This window comes from Dasypus novemcinctus, chromosome 24 (assembly GCF_030445035.2).
Source record: "Dasypus novemcinctus isolate mDasNov1 chromosome 24, mDasNov1.1.hap2, whole genome shotgun sequence".
Classification (NCBI taxonomy): Eukaryota; Metazoa; Chordata; class Mammalia; order Cingulata; family Dasypodidae; genus Dasypus; species Dasypus novemcinctus.
In genome coordinates this window covers 40352155-40370837 of record NC_080696.1, presented here as the reverse complement: position 1 = coordinate 40370837, position 18683 = coordinate 40352155, and the positions used below count along the sequence as shown (strand labels likewise).

The 18683-nt window shown below is 51.3% G+C and overlaps 1 protein-coding gene across 6 annotated transcripts; it reads right to left on the bottom strand.

The window, feature by feature from the left end:
* Window positions 1-503: 503 nt before the first annotated feature.
* TLDC2 (TBC/LysM-associated domain containing 2) lies at window positions 504-16728 on the bottom strand. Of its 6 annotated transcripts, XM_058287055.2 has the most exons (10): window positions 14049-16728; window positions 13563-13853; window positions 12728-12824; window positions 12548-12672; window positions 11013-11168; window positions 10230-10382; window positions 8426-8521; window positions 2179-2252; window positions 1645-1718; window positions 1083-1162 (listed from the first exon to the last, which is right to left on the bottom strand). In XM_058287055.2, the coding sequence occupies exons 4-9, from the start codon at window positions 12578-12580 to the stop codon at window positions 1679-1681; spliced, it is 552 nt and encodes a 183-aa protein (XP_058143038.1). In that variant the 5' UTR covers window positions 12581-12672; window positions 12728-12824; window positions 13563-13853; window positions 14049-16728; the 3' UTR covers window positions 1083-1162; window positions 1645-1678. The 6 variants fall into 6 exon arrangements, with proteins under 6 accessions (XP_058143037.1, XP_058143033.1, XP_058143035.1 ...); XM_058287054.2 differs by lacking the exon at window positions 1645-1718 and having other exon boundaries at window positions 504-1162; window positions 11040-11168; window positions 14049-16726; XM_058287050.2 differs by lacking the exon at window positions 1645-1718 and having other exon boundaries at window positions 504-1162; window positions 14049-16724.
* Between the last annotated feature and the right edge of the window lie 1955 nt (window positions 16729-18683).

Genomic DNA, 18683 nt, shown 5'->3' with positions numbered 1-18683 from the left:
AATCGTAGGTGTGCTTCTTAATGACTCTCACACTGTGTATGCCCAGTTTTGGCCTTTTTGTACAAAGGAAATGTGTTTTGTGTGGAATTCTCCAGATGTTTCTTAGTACTTCACCACTATGCTGCATTTGCTAGAAGGGTTGTATTTAACTGGGACCATCGTATTCAGTTTTCATTGTTCAGTAGCTGGCAAATAATAGTAATAATAAAGAATCCTTTCCTTCTGGCAGGAGGCAACCATTAGCCTGGGAAGGGATATGGATTTTTCTTAGTTTTCTGAGTCCCTGTTGTGCCAGGAAACATTTCTTCCTTCATTTTAACCTCACAAGGTTCCCACCTATAGAGGTTTCAAATCTTTATCCAAACATGCATTTTGTTCATTTGCTGCTTTCCTATCTTCCTCATGCAGTTAAATGAGATGATCACTTTGCAAACACCTGGCACACTGATGGCACACAGAAGGTCCTCTGTGTTCTAGAAAAGGCAATGGGGCAAGAGAAGGAATGCTGCTAACAGAATCTTTATTAGTTTGATAGATCCCAGGTTTCCATGGTTTGACAATATTCTTTAAAATAATTTCCAAAACATATCCTGTTTTTATAAAAGAATACCTAATGTCCATGGACAATTGTTTAGAAAGATATACATGAAAATGTTAGCGTTTTGGGGGATTGAATTTTAGGCAATTTTAATTTTTTACATCTTCTAATTTTCTATAATAAACATGTATTTAATTGTATAATTTCTGAAAAGAGGTTTTTCATGCAGGACTTTGCACCACTCAGGTGAGGTGTAAGTACATTTTACTCCATCAAATTCACCTTTCCAGGAAGGTAGCTCCTTCCCCTATTCCTGCCTTGGATCCTGAGGCCACGAGGAGGCTGGCTAACAGCCACTGTCAACACAAGGACACTTAACCATCCTTGTTTTGGAGAGAATGGGCTGCCCCATGGGAGGGAGGCCTAGGTGGCATCCATGAGCAGCTCCGAATACCTGTTATCACAGGAAGCAGCCCACCACTGGGCCATCAGCTCAGTACCCATGCCTCCAGCTCCTTGATGCAGAACTCCTCCTGCCGGGCCAGCACCTCGTTGTTGAAGGTCGCACAGGGGTGGCTTCCCCCATGATACAAGTCTCCATCCAACCATAGCCCAAACCGGCCACTAAGAAGAAGAGGAAAACCTTGGCATGTCTCACTCCTGGGGTGTTGAGATCTTTCAGTCCTATAACCCTCAACCCTCAGCCACACCATGACAGCAGCCCAGCTTTGCCTGTGTTTCATCTTTCCTTAAGCTGATCGACCCTGAATTGTTGGGGACTAAGCATGTCATTCCTGCAGGGTTTAAAGCATTTCTTTTTTGGCTCAGTGGTTTTAATATATATATGCAGTGGTGCAACCATCACCACAATCCAGGTTTAGAACATTTGAAACGTTTTTAAGATGGCAATGCTTAACTAAAGGAGTGATTCTCACAGGCATGGGCTCTGAGTGCCCCCAAACACTTCAGAGATCATCCATTCTGATCCTCTCGTTTGACAGAAAACTTAGGCTAGAGTGAAATACTGGACGACTTACTGCAAATCGGCAGTCAACTTGCCTCTTAGTGGGGGTTTTTTCAGGCAGTTGGAAGAGCAAAGAACTTGCCTGGTATAATCAAGCACTGCTTTCATCTTCACCCTCAAGGTGAGAAGTATCCTGTCTGAATTTGAAGGTCAAACCTGGGAAGAGAAGACTAACCTTTTCTTTCTAACCCACTCCAACCCCTACCCTCTCCACACACACACACAGGCAGGATTCCTGGGCAGATGCCTGCCTTCCTCCAGTGAGTTGTGTTCGTCAGGCCTGCCCATCCCTTTACTCTCTAACCTCATCCAACCATGCGGAATTCTGTTCCCAATGTTACATAAATTCAGATTAAGCTGTCACCTGCTGTAAACCCGTTGGTTGGAGAATTCATGTGATCTTTGCCCCTCAAAGTTGTCTTAGAGCAGGGTTGAAAGGAACCCCAACCTCTGAGAGTCAACCTGGGGATTGAGCAGTGCTGGGGGTGTTGAAGGAAGGGACCTGAAAGTTAAACCACCAGCTTCCCCGTTTTGTCCCAGGCAGCTTGGGGATAGGGATAGGGGAAGGAGCCAGAACACAGACCACCCCAAGGCTCAGGGGTACTGGTACACACACCTGCCACTGCCCATCATCAGTGAATCCAAGTCTCCTTTCACAAAGAAAGAGTTGCTTCCTGTCCATTTGAAGACCTAGGATGATAGGAAAGGGCTCTGGTTACTGGGCATGTCCTGCCCTTGCAGTTTGACTCCAAGTCACTGGGTGGCAGTGTTGTGGAGGGAACAGAGCCCAAACCCCAGCTAAGCTTCAGGAAGTGCTTTGGCCGGTAACTCTTAAGACTTCTCTTTCTATTCTCCCTGGAATTCATCTCCTTATGCCCTCTCGTCCAAATTCCCACAGTCTAGAAGCCCCTTCAATTATAGGGATAGACCAAAACCTCTGAGGATTTCTGCTTACAAAACTGAAGAGAAGAGAGGGAAAGTCCAGGTCTGGGAGTTGGGACCTGATTCTACCTTTAACTCTCCTCACCCGTCCCTGGAGGTAGCGCCAAGCCTGCCTGCCCTCCAGCGCTGCCTTTTATCCATTTCGTCACAAGTGGTGGGCTCCGCCCCAGAGATGCATCCTGACTACCGCCATTTCTGTTCTGTCTGTCCATCTCCACTCACTCGAACCCACCCAGCCAAGCTGCATTTGCTCCTTGCCTGGATTGCAGCTCCTAACTGCTCTGTTCCCACTGCCCACAGCCCATCTCCACACTGCAATCTGAAGGGCCTATTCAAAATCTAAGTCAGATCAAGTCACTCCCCTGCCTAAAGCCTTCCAGTGGCTCCCAGTGGCAGTTGGAATCAATGTAGCAATTGCTGAAAAACTGGGCCTGCTCTGACGCCTGCCCTTATTGGCTGCTCTTCAGCTCCACTGGCCTTTCTGTCCCTTGAACATCCAAAGCTCATTCCTGCCTGAGAGCCTATGTGATTGCTGATCACACTGTCCAGAATGATCTCCCCCCAGATCCTTGAATGTCCTGTCTCTCACCTCTCAGCCCAAATGTCCTCTCAGAGAAATTCCCTGGACTATCCCATCCACCTAAGCCCTGTTATGTTTTGTTTTGTTTTTTCCCCTCAGCCTTTACCACTCTTTGAGATGACCCAATTTATATGTCAATGCACTATTGTCTGCCCACTAAAATATAAGCTCCCTGAGGGTGGCTTGCTTCCTGCCTATATTCCTGGGGCATGGTAGGCACTGTATAAATATCTGTGAATGAATAAAAGATTCAGGAGTCAAATTAGGCAATAAAAGGATTTTTAGAGCGCCACAAAATATATTGCCTATAATTAGTTGCAAAAATCTGCACATAAAAAGTCTTTGGCAAGAAAATGGACAAATAAAAGATAAATCCTGGGCACAGAAGGGATAAGATAATGTTAAAAAGTGACTATAAGAAGACAGCCATTCAACTCGCCCTTGAATTTCACCAAGGAACATGACCTTCAAACTTGGAGTAAGATGTAATATTGCTACAGAAGAAAGTAAGACCAAGTTGTTGATGCTGCTTGGGTTGGATCAAGGAACTGCTGTGACTTCATGAAGAACAGAAGAGTTGTCAGAAAACCAAAGATGAGCAAGAATTAACCAACTTTTTAAAAGATGAATATGTAACTGTAGGCTGGGAAGACAATGATCCCCTGAAAAAATTCATTCTTTTCATTCAACAAATATTTTTTTTGCACTTATGCACCAGGCACTGTTTAAGGCACTGGGTAGAATGGAGAACACAACAGACAAAAATATATATCCCTGCCTCAAAAGACTCACTCACATTCTAGTGAGAGAAGGTAGATAATAAGATAAAATGGTACATTAGGTGACAATAAATATAAGGAGAAAAGTAAAGCAGAGATGGGCAAAAGGATTTTCAGGCATGGGTTATTGTAATTTTAAATAAGATGGTCGGGGAAGACCTCATGAGATGGTGACATTTGGTCAGAATCATGAAGGAGATGAGAACTGAGCCAGGCAGAGATCCAATGGAAGGGCATTCTAGGCAGAAAAGCAAATGCAAAGGAGGTAGAAGCAGAAAGGACCATCAGCTAGGGGGCCAGTGTGGCTAGAGCAGCATGAAGGAAAGGAAAAGTAGCAAGAGATGAAATCAGAGAGGGGCCAGGAGGTGTAAGGTCTTATAGGTCATTATAAGGATTTTGGCTTCTCTCCAAGTGAGAAAGGAAGTCATCAGCAGCTTGGAGCAGAGGATTATTTTGGCTGCTGGAATGACCAAGGGTGGAGGCAGGAAGACCCTTCCGGAGGCTCTAACAGGAGCACAGGGAGTAACAATGGTGGCAGCAAAGGACATGGTGAGAAGTGGTAGGTTCTGGACATAGAAAGAAGGCAGAGCTGTCAGCACAGTTCAAAAGTGGAATATGAGAGAAAGAGAAGAGTTAAGGAGGACTCCAGGAGTTTTGATCTTGATAGCAGGAAAGATGGAGATGCCATTAACTGTGACAAGGAAGACAGTGGGAGGAGCAAGTTTTGTGGGGGCAAGTCAGGAGTACAGTTTCAGATGCCATGTCTAAAATCCGAGTGGCCACCCTGAGTAGAGGATGCATATCTGGGAGTTTGGAGTCCAGGGAAGAGGCTGCCCGCATACGGATGGCATGGAAAGCTGAGAATGGGTGAGACTATGAAGGAAATAAGGGTCATTAAAGAAAAGATAATAACCAAAAACTGAACCCTGGGTGCCTCTGATGTTAAAAGGTGAGATAAAGAGTCTGACAGAGTTGTCTGTGAAGTAGGAGAAAATTCTACAACTTTAGAATTCTAGTATGCGAACTTTGGAAGACAAGTGTGATGACTAGCATAGGTTCACCATGATTAACTGACCCCTTTCCTGGTTTTCTTGTTAAGATTACCAGGTTGCTGATGGAAGTAATGCAAGAGATATGGTGTATTTTATCTTTTGTGCCTTGTGCCCTCTTGTCATGAGACCAGATGATTGTGTAGTTGATCTATCTGTAGGTTTCTTGGTCTGTAGATTGGTGTCCATTGGAAAGGAGGTCTTCAGACCAAAGCACCCAAAACTAGTTGTTATGGGATGGTTTCTTTCCCCCAGGAAAAGATATGTTGAAATCTTAAGCCCGAGTGCCTCAAAATGAGACCTCACTTGGAGATAGGGTCACTGCAGATGTAATAAGTTAAGATGAATGCATACTGGCGGGCCCTTAATCCAATGTGTCCTTGTAAGAAGAAGAGAAGAAACACAGTCACAGAGGGAAAACAGCCACGTAAAGACAGAGGCAGAAACTGTAGTTATGCTGCCACAAACCAAGGAACCCTGGGCCACCAGAAATCAGAAGAGGCAAGGGAGGATTCTCCCCTTCCTTGCCACACCTTGATTTCTGACTTCCAGCCTCCAGAACTGTGAGAATAAACTTCTATTGTTTTAATCCACCCAATTTGTAGTAATTTGTTCCAGAAGCTCTAGGAAACTAATACACAAGTGCTTCACTGATTGAAAAATATTTCTTGAGGGCATGTTATACCAATGCAGGGGGGAATATGTCCCTCCTTCCCGGCCACACACACTCATCTACTTGGGTTCTGAAATGAGTGTGATGGTTAGGCTAATGTGTCAACTCAGCCAGGTAATTGAGCCCAGTTGTTTGGTCAAGCAAGCACTGGGCTAATTGTAATACAAGCACATTTATGGGCTTTAGTCATCAGTGAGTTTACTGCATAGAGGGCTGGTTACATCTATGATCAGCCAGGGAGATTGCCGTCAACAATGAGTGACGTTTTATCCAATCAGTTGAATGCCTTGAAAAGGGAAGTCATTTCAGCATTCAGAGAGAATTTCCCAGCTCTTTGGACATTCAGTGTCTCCCGGAAACTCATCAAGGACCTTCATTGGACTTTAATCCGAGTCCCTGATTTTCAGCCTCCCTGCAGAACCTGGACTTGTGCAATCCCCATGGTCACGTGAGAGACTCTTATAAACTCTCATGCTATTTACAGATATCTCCTGTTGATTCTGTTTCCCTAGAGCACCCTTGACCAATACAATGGGCCTCTTGTTTTCTCCAGTTTCTACACCTTTTGCACATGCTTCAAGAAGACTCCTCCCTATGCCCTTTCATCACCTGGAGGTCTATTTGGCTGTCAAGACTTTAGCTCAAGAAGCTGCTTCTCGGGAAGCCGACTTGGCCCAATGGATAGGGCATCCGCCTACCACATGGGAGGTCCGCGGTTCAAACCTCGGGCCTCCTTGACTGGTGTGGAGCTGGCCCATGTGCAGTGCCGATGTGTGCAAGGAGTGCCCTGCCACACAGGGTATTCCCTGTGTAGGGGTGTCCCCCGCATAGGGAGCCCCACACTCAAGGAGTGCACCCCATAAGGAGTGCGCCCCGTAAGGAGAGCCACCCAGTGCGAAAGAAAGTGCAGCCTGCCCAGGAATGGCGCCACACACATGGAGAGCTGACACAACAAGATGACGCAACTAAACAAAACAGATTCCCCGGTGCCGCTGATAAGGATAGAAGCAGTCACAGAAGAACACACAGCGAATGGACACAGAGAGCAGAGGAGACAAATGGAGGGGGGGGCGGGTGGGGAAGGGGAGAGAAATAAATAAAATAAATAAATAAATCTTTTTTAAAAAAAGAAGAAGCTGCTTCTCCAGGAAGCCTCCCTGATCTCCCCACCCCCATCTCTCACCAGTGTCCCTCCTCTATGCTTCTAGGAGGAGTTGCCTTTCTTTCACAGCACTTCTCTCTCTCTCTCTTATGATCTCTCTCTTGTCCTCCAGCGTGGGAGCATCTTAAGGTAGGAACCCTCTGTAGATTAGAGAGGTGGTGTAGTGCTGTTGCTAAGAGCTCAGACTCCAAGGCCAGACTGCCTGTTTGCACATTTTGTCCAAGCTATGTGAGCTTGGGCAAAATTTCTCAACCTCTCTGTGCCTCTGATTCATCATCTGTAAGATGGGGAAGACAATAGTACATACCTCATAGGACGGTTTTGCTTTGTTAAATGCCCTAATTTGTGCAAGTCTCAGAACAGTGCCTGGCAGGCAGTAAGCTGGTAAATGTTAGCTGCTATTATTTATTATTTATATTTTATTTTTAGCTGCTCTAGAAGTAGAATGCTCTTTTCCAAGCATACAGGGCTCAGTAGCTTTATCTGAAAAATAACCCAAAGATGGAAAAGCTTTGGCACGGGGGATGTCTGGGACTACATATTCTTCCTTCCTCCAAATCCCCGGCCCCTTGGCAACTCATAATACCCGTCAATACCAGCTGCCTTGCTCCTCTCACCCACTGATCTAGTCACCACTTGCCATGAATCAAAGACTTAGGTTCTGGCTCCTCCCTTCCTTTCCCAACTCCTGTCATCGCCCTTGGTGAACTTCCTCATCCACATGGACCTGCCCAACACCCGCCCCTCAGATCCTTTTCCTCTCATCTCCAGTGTGTTTTCTTACACGCATCTCAGCCACTTCCTCCCGTGGTCGCATCCTGGAACTTGTCCTCACCAGGGATGGCATCTCCTCCACTGTCCGTCTCAAGCATTCCTTTCTGTCTACCATATCCTGTCTTCCCACACTCTGCTCAACTGATGCCACCACTACAAGGCTCTGACTTCAAGGAGAACTCTCATCCTATGAGTCCACCTTTGTCCCTTCTCTCCATGCTCTGCTGGCTTCTCTTCCCTCCTTGTCCAGTCCAGCTTCTGTGGTCCATTTGGTATTTTCACTCCCTTCCAAGAAACCTCCACTCCCTTTTCCCTCTCTTGCTCTGTTAAAACAGCTGGCAAAACCCTAGTCCTAGGTCATTTTCCCCATGCATGCACCTGGGCTGCTGAATGTTGCACACAACCGAAGTGACCAGCTTGCCTTGAAATTCACATCTTATACCTCCAATCAACACTGCCCAACATCCTCTGTTTCTCTAACGGGCTTCGCTTCCGCTCCCCACAATGACAGTGCGGTACTCTCTTCCCTCCAGCTCTCACTCCCCTCCCCCAGCCTCACTCTTAGCTGATGACCTGGCCCCATGCTTCACAGGCCACTGAAGCCATCAGACCTGTCCTCCGCCATCTTCCCCCAACCCACCCTCAGGGCTCCCTTCACGTGGGCCCATCTTGTCTTTGCAGCCTGTGTCCGGGTGAACGCTGTCCCCCCTCCTCCCAGGGCCAGTCACTGGTTACCCGGGGCCGACCGAGCATTTTCTCTGAATGGGGAGGGGCAGGCCAAGGGGGATGCTCTGCCCACCACTGCCCCATCGAATGCCCCCTGCGGAGAGATAAAGGGATGCCAGGCAGCCCAGCGCGTCCTGCCGCCAGCCCCACACCCGCCGCGAGAAGCCGTGAACGTCACCTTCAGCTGTGGAGCGAAGGAGAAGAGAAACGTCTCGCCGGTGCCGTAGAAGCCTTTGCTGAGTCGGAGAGCCGAGGAGGAGAAGGCCCCAAACAGCTGGAAAGCAAAAGGACTCGCAGTTTGCTGCCGAGGGGAGCTGGCCGGGAGGTCTGACAGCCCACTCCCCGGGCCTGGGTCTGTGGCTCAGCACATGTGAGCCGGGCACCCCTGGGGAACCCTGGGCAGAGCGGGGGGTGGGGAAGGCTCCGTGGACCAAGAGCGGGTGGCTCTTCCCCTTACAGCCCCCCAAGGAAGGGCACCTGCTGGCATCCTCCTCCCAGCCTTCAGGACCCTCCTTTTTTCCTTTAAAGTCCTTGTTTTATATGAATAATCCTTGTAGAAAACGTAGAAGCCTTACAGACAAGCAGAAAAGAAAAAACTAGTCACTCCAAATCCCCCTTCTTCCTAAGAAAACAACTGTGCGTTTTCTTCCAGCATCTGTTTAAACCCGTGTATATATTTTAATACAAAAATGAGATCCTAAAATGCATCAGTTTCATAAGCTGATTGCCCCTCAACTTTTTATTATGAAAATTCCAAACATACAGAAAACTTAAAAGCACAGTACAGACACTTTCCTCCTAGATGAAACAATTGTAAATGTTTTTACCCTATTTGTTTTATTTCACTCCCTATTTTTTCTTCTTCATTTGAAAGAAAATGTGATATTATGTCCCATCACCCCTAAATAGCTCAGCCCCTAAAAATAGGGACTTTCTCTCGTGTAACCACAATACCATCACTATGCCTAAGAAAATTAAGAGTATTTTCCCCTATGATCTAGTCTCCAGTTCATATTCCATTTTCTCCAGTTGTCCCAAGAGTGTCTTTTTATATCCTTCTTTAAAAACAGACACTTAATCCTCTTAACTATGGTTCTGTATCATCATTTTTCTTGCTTGCCCAATATTTCACCCTGTGGAGGGGCCATAAATTACTTTGCCAATCTCCTCTCGTGGTTAGATAGATGGGCTGCAATTTATGATCCCTGGCAGCAGTAATGGGAAGTAAGTTTTTGACTTAATATTAGGAGAAACTTGCTTATGGTCAGAGACGCTGTGCCACAGAAAGGCACGTGAAGGACGCAAGGTCCCCACCCTCCAGGGGCCCTGCGGCCCCCAGCTCTCCCCAGTCTACCGGGCTCCTTGCGCAGAAGAGCACGTGGGCCCAGCTTCCACCCCTCCCCTGCCACGCCGGGAGAGACCAGATCGACTTAGGCACTGCCGCCTCAAGGTTCCCTTGTGAAACTCGGGAGGGGCTGCGGGCCGCCTCCCCGGTCTGCTTCTACTCCCCCCCCCCCCCCCCCCCCGCCCCCAATCCATTCTCCTCCAGCCAATGGGGGAATGTTTTCAAAACATAAACTGGTCATTAAGCTGTACATCCCCTGCTTCAAATCTCTCCATAGTTTCTTGTGCCTCTGGGGATAAAGATGCAGTTCTACATTCACAGTGAAATGATTATCTGCTTAACGTCTGGCTCCCTTTCTCCTCTTAGACCATTAGCTCTAAGAGGGCTGGAAGTTTCCAGTCAACCTGGCACACAGAAGGTGCTGAATATGCACGTCCCGAATGAATGAATGAATGAGTGAATAAACGAACGGGTGAATGCAGGAATGGCTCTGAGCTGGGTGGGTCTCAAGGCCATCGTCAGTGTCCATCGTAAGGGGCTTAGTTGATCAGCTCTGCCCTCTTGTCCCTGAGGCCGCCCTGGGGCAGGTCCCACTGGTTGGGAGCCCCCAGAGCCTCAGGCTGGGGTCCCAGCTCACCTGCCCATCCTGGTCCCTCAGCAGCAGGAGCACTGGCCCGCCGTGGCCCTCCATCCGCCGGTACAGGCTCCGCAGACTGCAGCCATCCCTCGACGTGCGGAAGGCCAGGTGCCAGGAGTTGCCGGCGACTCTCGGGGGGAGGTGAGGGCTGAGCTGGGGACAGGGTCAGAGATGAGCCAGGAATCCTCCTCCTCCCCGCTCCTCCCACCGTACCCTCCGGGGTCCAGAAGGACGATTTAAACAACCACCACTCAGACAGACTTGGTGTTTTACAGGTGACTGAGGAATTAACTGTTTCCAGGGTAAACCCCTGGAGATGGGGTTGTCATTCCCATTTCACAGATGCTGAAACACAGGATCAGGGAGGTGAGGCAACATGCCCAGAGGCCCACACGGGGAGCAAGCGGCACCAGGATTTGAACCCAGGCCTGTGGTTACCGTGGTCCCCAGAAGCCGGAGAACAGATTAGATCTCAGCCCTCCTCCTCTCCCCTCCCCAGCTCTGACTTTAGTTGCAAAGGGCTGGTTCTATTAAAGACTTAGCTCGTTTCATTATCTTCTTAACCTTCCAGCCCAGGGAAGAAAGCGGGGCCGGTATTAACTGGACCGTTTTCTAAGAAGGGACAGGAAAGCCCAGAGAGAAGAAATGATTTGCCCGAGGTGACAGTGAGCCAGGGGCAGGGCAGGAGCGGCGCCAGGTGCCCTGGGCCGGGCAGGGCAGGACGGGACGGTGGAACCCTCGGACTCGGGGCTGAAGTCCTTGGGCCAGGAGCAGTGCCCGAACCTGCCTGATCTCTGAGGCACCCAGCACCTGGCTGGCTTCTGCCAGCTGGGGCCCCGCGGGATCGCCGGGAGCAGGAGCTGGCGAGGGGGCTGGGGCTGCCACTTCCTCCTCTTCTTCACTGTCCTCCAGGGACAGGGCGTCCTCCACCTGGCTGGGCTGCAGAGACACAAAGAAGCCCTGGCTTCTCCGTCTCCGGAGCCCGCGAGCCTTGGGCCCCCTCACCGCCGCCGGCCCAGGTCCCTGCCCAGCCCTGCCCAGCCCAGGGTAGGCTGGGAAGTGTCCACGGACAGACGAGCCTCTGCCCCCGCCTCCAGCCTGCTCCCTGCCTGGGCCCTGCCAGGGGAGGGGCAGAGGCCCTGCACGCCCCCCGCCCCAGCGGCTCATCAGATGCGGTCGCGGGCCCAGCAGTTTTCCTGCCTGTGTGTTCTGGATCGAGAGTGGGTGCTGGGGATCAACTTCTGAGCAGGAGAGCAGGAGAGAAGGGCAGGTGGCAGCCCAGCCCTGAGAGCTGAGACTGTGCATGTTTGAACAAGAAATAATAATAGCAGTGATAACTGCTGACATTGATACAGCACAGGCTTGAGGTCCGCGCTGAGTGTTTGGTCTCTTTTAAGTTCCCCGAGAATCCTAACAGGAACAGACTTTTTACTACGCCCCATTTACAAAGGAAGAAAGGGAGGCCCACAGGCTTTCTTGCGAGCCCGTGAAATGCTGTAGGTAGCCTCGTGTGTGAGCGTGGGGAGCCTAACGTAAAATTGGCATTTGCCTCTGTGAATGTATAGTTTGGCTTAAAATAGAGTTGTGTAGGCAAATCAGTATGTGAAGGTGTTAAGTGTAAATTTGTGTTTATATGTCAAAGTGTGAGTGTGAGCTGGGATTGTGTAGAAGCAGAAGTGTGTGTGTTCATTCATTCATTCATTCATTCCACTGAGTTTCCATTTGTACCAGAATGTGTTAAAGTGAAAGAGTGTGCATGTGTGTGTGTGTACACACACACAGTGACTTCCGGATTTTTCCACAGGAAGGAGAATCTTCCTAGAGGATGAGAGATGGGCAGTGCCCCCCTTTCTCGCCCTCCCTTGCTCCCCAGTTTTGGCCCCAATGAGAGCTCCTTTCCTAGCTGTGTGGGGCCTCCAACAGGGCTCCTCCCAGCACCCACTCCAGCGAGGAAGCGACAGAGGTCTGCCCCTTTCGAGCGTCACAGCCCATGGGGCTTTTGGCTTAGGCCCAAGGTCCCTGAGTCATGCCCCACTCAACACCTCAGGCTCGCTGGGAGGGTGTGGGAAGGGGAGCTGGTCACCTGCCTGCATCCAGCCGTGGCCCGGGCCCTGCCCGCCTGGAGGTCTGGACTCAGAAGCATCGGCTCCGAAGCCTGGCCCCCTGGTCCCCCGGCCCGCGGCTGGCACCTCTGCCCGCCCTGACTTCAGGCCCTCCTCTGGCTCTTATACCTGCCCAGAGCACGTGCCTGCTCCAGGCCAGAGATCACCCCTCCCCTGCCCCTGCCCCAGCCCCAGCCCTTCCCGGGGGCCCCTTACCAGCCGGGTGTACCGCCAGCGGTGACCTCTCATGCTCCTGTCGGCCCCGGAGCAGTGGGCGAGTCCTCGGCACTGCCAGGAGAGGCAGCACTGCTGGGCGGGGCCTACAGGTGAGAGGGCGAGGCCTGGGCACACCTGGCTGGCTCCATGGCCAACCAGCTGCCCTTTGCCCCCTCTCACCTGTGCCTAGCAGGCTGCGCTGTCGCTGCGGGGGCGGGTTGTGAGGTCAGTGGCGCTTGCTCCGCGTTCTGGCTGCGTTTGCAGTGAGCATCTAACGCTGTTAGCAGTGCACAGTAAACGCTGGTCACGACCCCCCCACCTCCTAGCCCCACTTCCAGCCTGGCCTAGGAACCGCGGTACTGTGGGCAGACGCCTGAGCCCGGGCCAGGCCTCCTGGTTCCCCACGTGACCTTGGATCAGCCCCTTTTCACGCCTGGGCCTCAGTTTCCCTACATGTAATAAGAAAGTTGGACCAGATCATCTCAGAAGTTCTGACAGCCCCGACAGCCTGCAATTCAATTCCCTCTCAAAGCTGATGAGTGCGTTGTAACCGAGTCTGAGAGGGGCCATGCCAAGACCAAAGGGACAGATCTTCAACACACACACACTTTATTTTTCTCAATGAAAAAGTAGTATATCTCTTCAACCAGTGGTGCTGGGAACAGTGGATATCCACAAGCAAAAGAATGAAGCGGGGCTCCTACCTCCCACCATATCCTAGTCGGGAATCTGATTGTGTCCTTCGTGATAAATTTCAAAAGATGAATGCCAGGCATATACCCAGTTCTTGGTAGATATTTCCATCAAGGCTTCCTGTGTGCTTCACACTGGCCGGTGTCCAGGGGCCTTTAGGGAATCTCAAGGTAATAGCTCGCTAATCATCAAGTCTTCCTGCCTCAAAGTACAGACAAGGACACATGGGGAGGGACCTAGCCTCAGTCACAGCATGAGGTGGCAGTCAAGAGCACAGGCTCTGGAGCCTGGGAAGGGATCAAAGTCTGGTTTTGCCACTTACCTGCTGGGTGCCTTGGGCACGTTACTTAACGTCTCTGCGCCTCTGTCTCCTCATCTGTGAAACACTAACATCCACTTTGTTGGGCTGTTGTCGGAATGAATGAAGGTGGGGCCTGAAAAGCCAGATGCTAAGCCAGGGCTGGGTCCTTCTGTCTGCAGTTTGGTGGAGTAACCCCCGGTACCTGGTACTTGATAAATGACCGTGCTGATTGCTATCCCGCCACACTGCCTCTTTGGAGATCCAGGGCTGGAGTCCCTGATGGGCGACCACCCAGTCTCCACCAGGACAGGGCTAGGAAAGGCGGTCACTCTGTCACTCACCGGGACAGAGCTGGCTGGAGGAAGCTAGGGCGGGATCCTTGGAACCGTGGACTCTCCCTGCCTCGCCCCAGGCAGCCTCCTTCAGTCTGTCCAGCCCACTGGTTTCCTTAGCACGAGGCTCCCGACCCCCGGGGAGGGCGCCACACCCAGAGCCCACCCTGCCCACCTGGAGGTCCGCGCTCTGAAGCTTCGCCCTGAAGCCTGGTGCCCCGTCTGTGGCCGGCGCCTCTGCCCCGGCGCTGGCGTCAGGCCCTCCTCTCTGGCTCTTATACCTGCCCAGGGCGCCAGCCCCTGGCCCCGCGCCTGCTCCGGTTCCAGCTGGGAGGGCCTGGCGGTGACTGTGGTACGTCAGAAGCTCAGGCCCGCACACGGCGTCCTCGCCACCCCTCCGGCCCCCGCCCCGCCACCTGCAGCCAGCGCAGGGGGGCGGGCGGCTCTGGGGTCCGCGGCTCTCACCTGGAGCCTCTCGCCGCCGCAGCGATCCGGTACCCACGTGGCTCTTGAAGCCCGTCATTAAAAACCCTCCCCGGAAGGTTGAAATCGGAGGGAGGCAAAAGCTACAGGAAAGGACAGTGCTCGTGGCCTGTGGCTCCTGCAGGGGCAGCTCAGGAGCGGCAGGCTGGGAGGAGCGGCCGCGAGCAGCCACCGGCCGCTGCCCCTGCGGGCCGTGCCTGGGAGGACCCGCTCCCCTGCCCCGCCCTCCGGGCCTCGGTTTCCCCCCCGCGTGGCAGGGTAACATCCTCCCTCACTGACCAGCTCTTCCACATGTGAGACTTGGCACAGAAGGCCCAGTGTCCGGCACATGGGGGGCACCTTGTCAGCGGCAGCTGCTCCTCTGTCCCTGGGTGAAGGCTGGGCTTGGGGTCACAGAAGCTCAAGGCTGGAAGGGACTTCACTGATTTCCCCGGGCAAGCGGCCTCCACGCAGGGTGGGGAACCTCTGGACGCTTTGCCTACCAAGCGGTCCCCCAGCCCCTGCCTGTCACCCCCAGGGACAAGGAGTCCACCACCTCCTGGGTGGCCGCCTCCTTCACACCGATGAAGGGACCCTGACCTGCCGGCCTCGGGGAGGAAAGGGTGTGGGTCCCAGGTACTCTGCCCCTGGCCAGGTCTCCCGGGGTCTGGCCCGCCCAGGAAGCGTGGGTCGCGGGGAGGACTTGTGTTATGGGGAAAACAGGCGGGTGGAGCGCCCTGTTACCACCGCAAACACAACTGTTGCACTCTGTGTTTAGGCTGTAAACTGCTCTCCGCTCACACGCTCCGCCCTTGCTGCGCTTGGACGCGGCTCCCAGCTCCCCTCCCCTGGGTTCAGCAGCCGAGCCGCTGGGTCTTGGAGAAGCTGGTGAGGTCTGCCAGGATGTCCCATTCGTCATCCTCCCGTCCAGGAGAAATCAGTCTGTGACCTGGCAGGAACACCTGTTGCCATATCCTAGGTCCCTGAAAAGCTTCAATCACAGAATTCAGGTGCCAGGTTACCCACATTCCGGCTGCGTCTGCCCTTGCAGTTTGCCTTTTTCTTTCCTCCCCACCAGACCACATGCCGCCTCTCTCAGAACTGCAGTGTCGTTGCCATGAAGCAAGTTAAAGGTCCAATAAAAGGGGGAAGGTTAAGTGGCCCATGGAACATTAATTCAGCAGATTATTTCTGAACATTGAAAGTGGAATTCGGCAGCTTTATCCACAATAGCCAAAAAGTGGAAACAACCCAAACATCCGTTGACAGAGGAATGCACTAATAAAATGTGCTATATCCGATGACGGAATATTGTTCAGTTGTAAAAAAGGAAAGAAGTTCTCATACATAATACAACATGGATGAACCTTGAAGACATCATGTTGATAGTGTGGAGTGAAACAATCCAGGCACAAAAGGACAAATAGTGTATGAACTCACTTATATGAACCACCTAGAATAAGCAAATAAATAAACAGATACACAGACTACCAGCGGATGGAGTGAGGCAAAGGGGGAATTATTGCTTAATGCGTACGGGGTTTTCTCTTTGAGGTGATGAAAAGTTTCAGTAATGGATGGTGGTGATGATAGCACAGCATTGTGAGTGTAATTAATGTCGCTGAATTAAACACTTACAAATGGTTAAAATGACAATTTTTATGCTATATATATGTTAACACAATAAAAACAATTTTTTAAAAAAGTGATTGCAGATGTGGCTCAAGGGGCTGAGTGTCTGCTTCCCACATGAGGGGTCCCGGTGCCGCCTGAAAACAAACGATAAAAACAAACAACAAGGAAACAAATGAAGAAACCCAACTCAGGGGAGCCGATGTGGCTCAGTGGTTGAGCGCCGGCTTCCCACATATGAGGTCCCAGGTTCAATCTCTGACCCCAGTAGCTCAAAAAACAAAAAGGGAAAAGTCATGTTTACAAAGAGTTTACAAATGCATGAGAAAATGTTTCTGCTACCCTGTTAATTGGTAAAAGCAGGATCTAAAATTGCACGTGCAGCACAATTTCAGCTATGCAGAACAAACTCGAAAAGACAGAAGAGGAAATGACCAGAAGGGAATTGCCAGGGTTCCTTGGGCTGACCGGCTCCACGTGGAACGTCCCATGGCCTGGCTTCCTGCCGCTCGCCTCCTGGGAGGTGGAGTTCTGCTCTCTGAGATCACTGCGACACGCAAGCGGCACCCTCCCCAAACAGCCCTGACTTCTAGGACCCCATCTCTCTGTCTGCGACTTCAGTCTTCATTGAGAAAACAGAAGCCGTCATCAGTCATTCCGGTCTTGTCTTCCCACCTCCAAACCAACAGGCAGCCTGCACCCTACCCCACTGCCCTGACAGCGGAGGGGGTCAGCCCCCAACCCTGGATCCGTCCCTTTCCCCTTAGCCCTTACTCCTCCCTCCCTCTCATCCCTCTCCCACTTGCCCATCCCTCCTGACGCCCAGGTCCCCTCCAATGATGTTTTTCTTCTCCTTTTGCAGCCACGCCCCTCAAGAGAGTTGCCTGCACTCTCCCTCGACCCCTCATTCACTCATCAACCCACTCCCTTAGGCCTCAGTCCCCCTCTTCCCTGAAACTGCTCTCATCGAGGTCCCTGGCAGCTTCCTGTGGCCCAGTGCAGGAGGCGCTTCTCACTCTCCTCTTTTTCCTCCTGCTTCTCTGCAGCTTGCACGGCGGAGGCCTCCCTCCCTGCTGGTCCACGCTGCCGCCTCGGCCTTCCGCAGACATGCTGCCTGGCTTCGCTCACTCACAGGCCACCTCCTCTCAGTCTTTTGTGGCTGGCTCTCCCTCTTCTACTCCTCATGTTCTAGAACCAGTGCTCAGCCGCCTGTTTCTAGGCTGGCTCCCCTTCCTCTCCCTAAGGGCCCGCTCCTGGTCCCATGGGGTTTAAACAGTATCTAAATACTGATGACTCTTCCTGGCTCCCGCCCACCTGCTACCCTGCACTCCACACTCATCCAGAGGCTTCTTTGACATCGGCATCTCAGACTGCCTGTATCGGGAAAGGACGCTTCATTCCCCCTGCAAACTGCTCCCTCGACCCCTGGCCATTGCCTAAGCTTGTTCAATGGCACCAGCATTCGTCCTGTAACTAAAGCCAGAAAGGGGAATTGAGCTGGACTCGGTTTCTTCAATCCCTCACTGCCAGGCAAGGGCACTTGAGTCTTCCTCCAGAACAGATCTCAAGACTCCTTTCCCTGTCCACTGCCTCCACCCTCAGCTGGGCCACTGTTATCTCTCAGGGGCTGGTACAAGAGCCCCTTAGCCCATCTTCTAGCATCTGTTCTCCACCCCACTGCACCCCCAGAGCATTCTCCCTAGCATCCAGAGTGATCTATTTAAAACAGAAATTAGTGGGAAGCAAATGTGGCCTGGGCAGTTGAACTCCTGCCTACCACATGGGAGGTCCCAGTTTCAGCTCCTGGTGCGTCCTAAAGATGACGAGCAAGACATAAGCTGATGCAATAAGAGACACAACAAGAGACACAAGGAAAACATAATGAGAGACACAACAAAGCAGGGAGTGGAGGTGGCTAAAGTGATTAGGCACCTCCCTCCCACATCAGAGGTCGCAGGTTCGGTTTCCGGTGCCTCCTAAAAAGAAAACCAGCACACCCCAAACAGACACAGCAAATGCAAAACAATGAGGGGGTAGGGAGAAACACATAAAGGAGATCTTTAAAACAGAAATTAGGTAGCTCATAACCCCCGAAGGCTTCTCACTGCACCAGGAATAAACCCACGGCAAGTGCATGGCCGAAGCCCTGCTGACCTCTCCAGCTTTATCTTATCCTCCATCGCTCATCAGGCTCCAGCCACGTTGACCTTCTCACTCTTCCTTGAACGTGTATCAAGTTTGTTCCTGCTTCAGAGCCTTTGCCCTTGCTGCTCCTCTGCCTGGAATTCTCCTCTCCTGGCCCTTTGAAGAGTTCAGCTGAAATGTCATCTCCTCAGAGAGGCTCCCTGACTACCCTATTTAAAGTAGGTTTCCCTACTGATTCCTCTCAGTTCTCCCCCAGTCAATGGTTTGTTTTTTTCATGATTTGTATAATGGGGAGGAAAAAACCCAAACACTTCAGTTTACATTTTTAAAAAATCACCTTCTCTTTGAAGCCTTCCAGGATTTAGTCTCCATTCAGTTTCTGACATGTTGATCACTTGAGCATCCTGAATGGGGGAAACAAAGCTTTTTCTGCTGGATCATCAGCATCTTCATTTCTTTTATTCTGATATATAATTCTTACAAAGATTTAATCCTTCATTCTTTCTTCAGTACAGCTTTATACAGCACAAATCTGTGCCTGTGCTGAACAGTTTATAGCTCAACAGTGCAG

Excerpts from the sequence above, each read along its gene's own strand:
- TLDC2 (XM_058287050.2), bottom strand. The coding sequence starts at position 12,580 with ATGAGAGGTCACCGCTGGCGGTACACCCGGCTG. Across the intron at positions 8,522-10,229 it reads TGAGGGACCAGGATGGGCAG|CTGTTTGGGGCCTTCTCCTC; the intron begins GTGAGCTGGGAC and ends TTTGCTTTCCAG. Across the intron at positions 2,253-8,425 it reads CCTTCGCTCCACAGCTGAAG|GTCTTCAAATGGACAGGAAG; the intron begins GTGACGTTCACG and ends CTATCATCCTAG.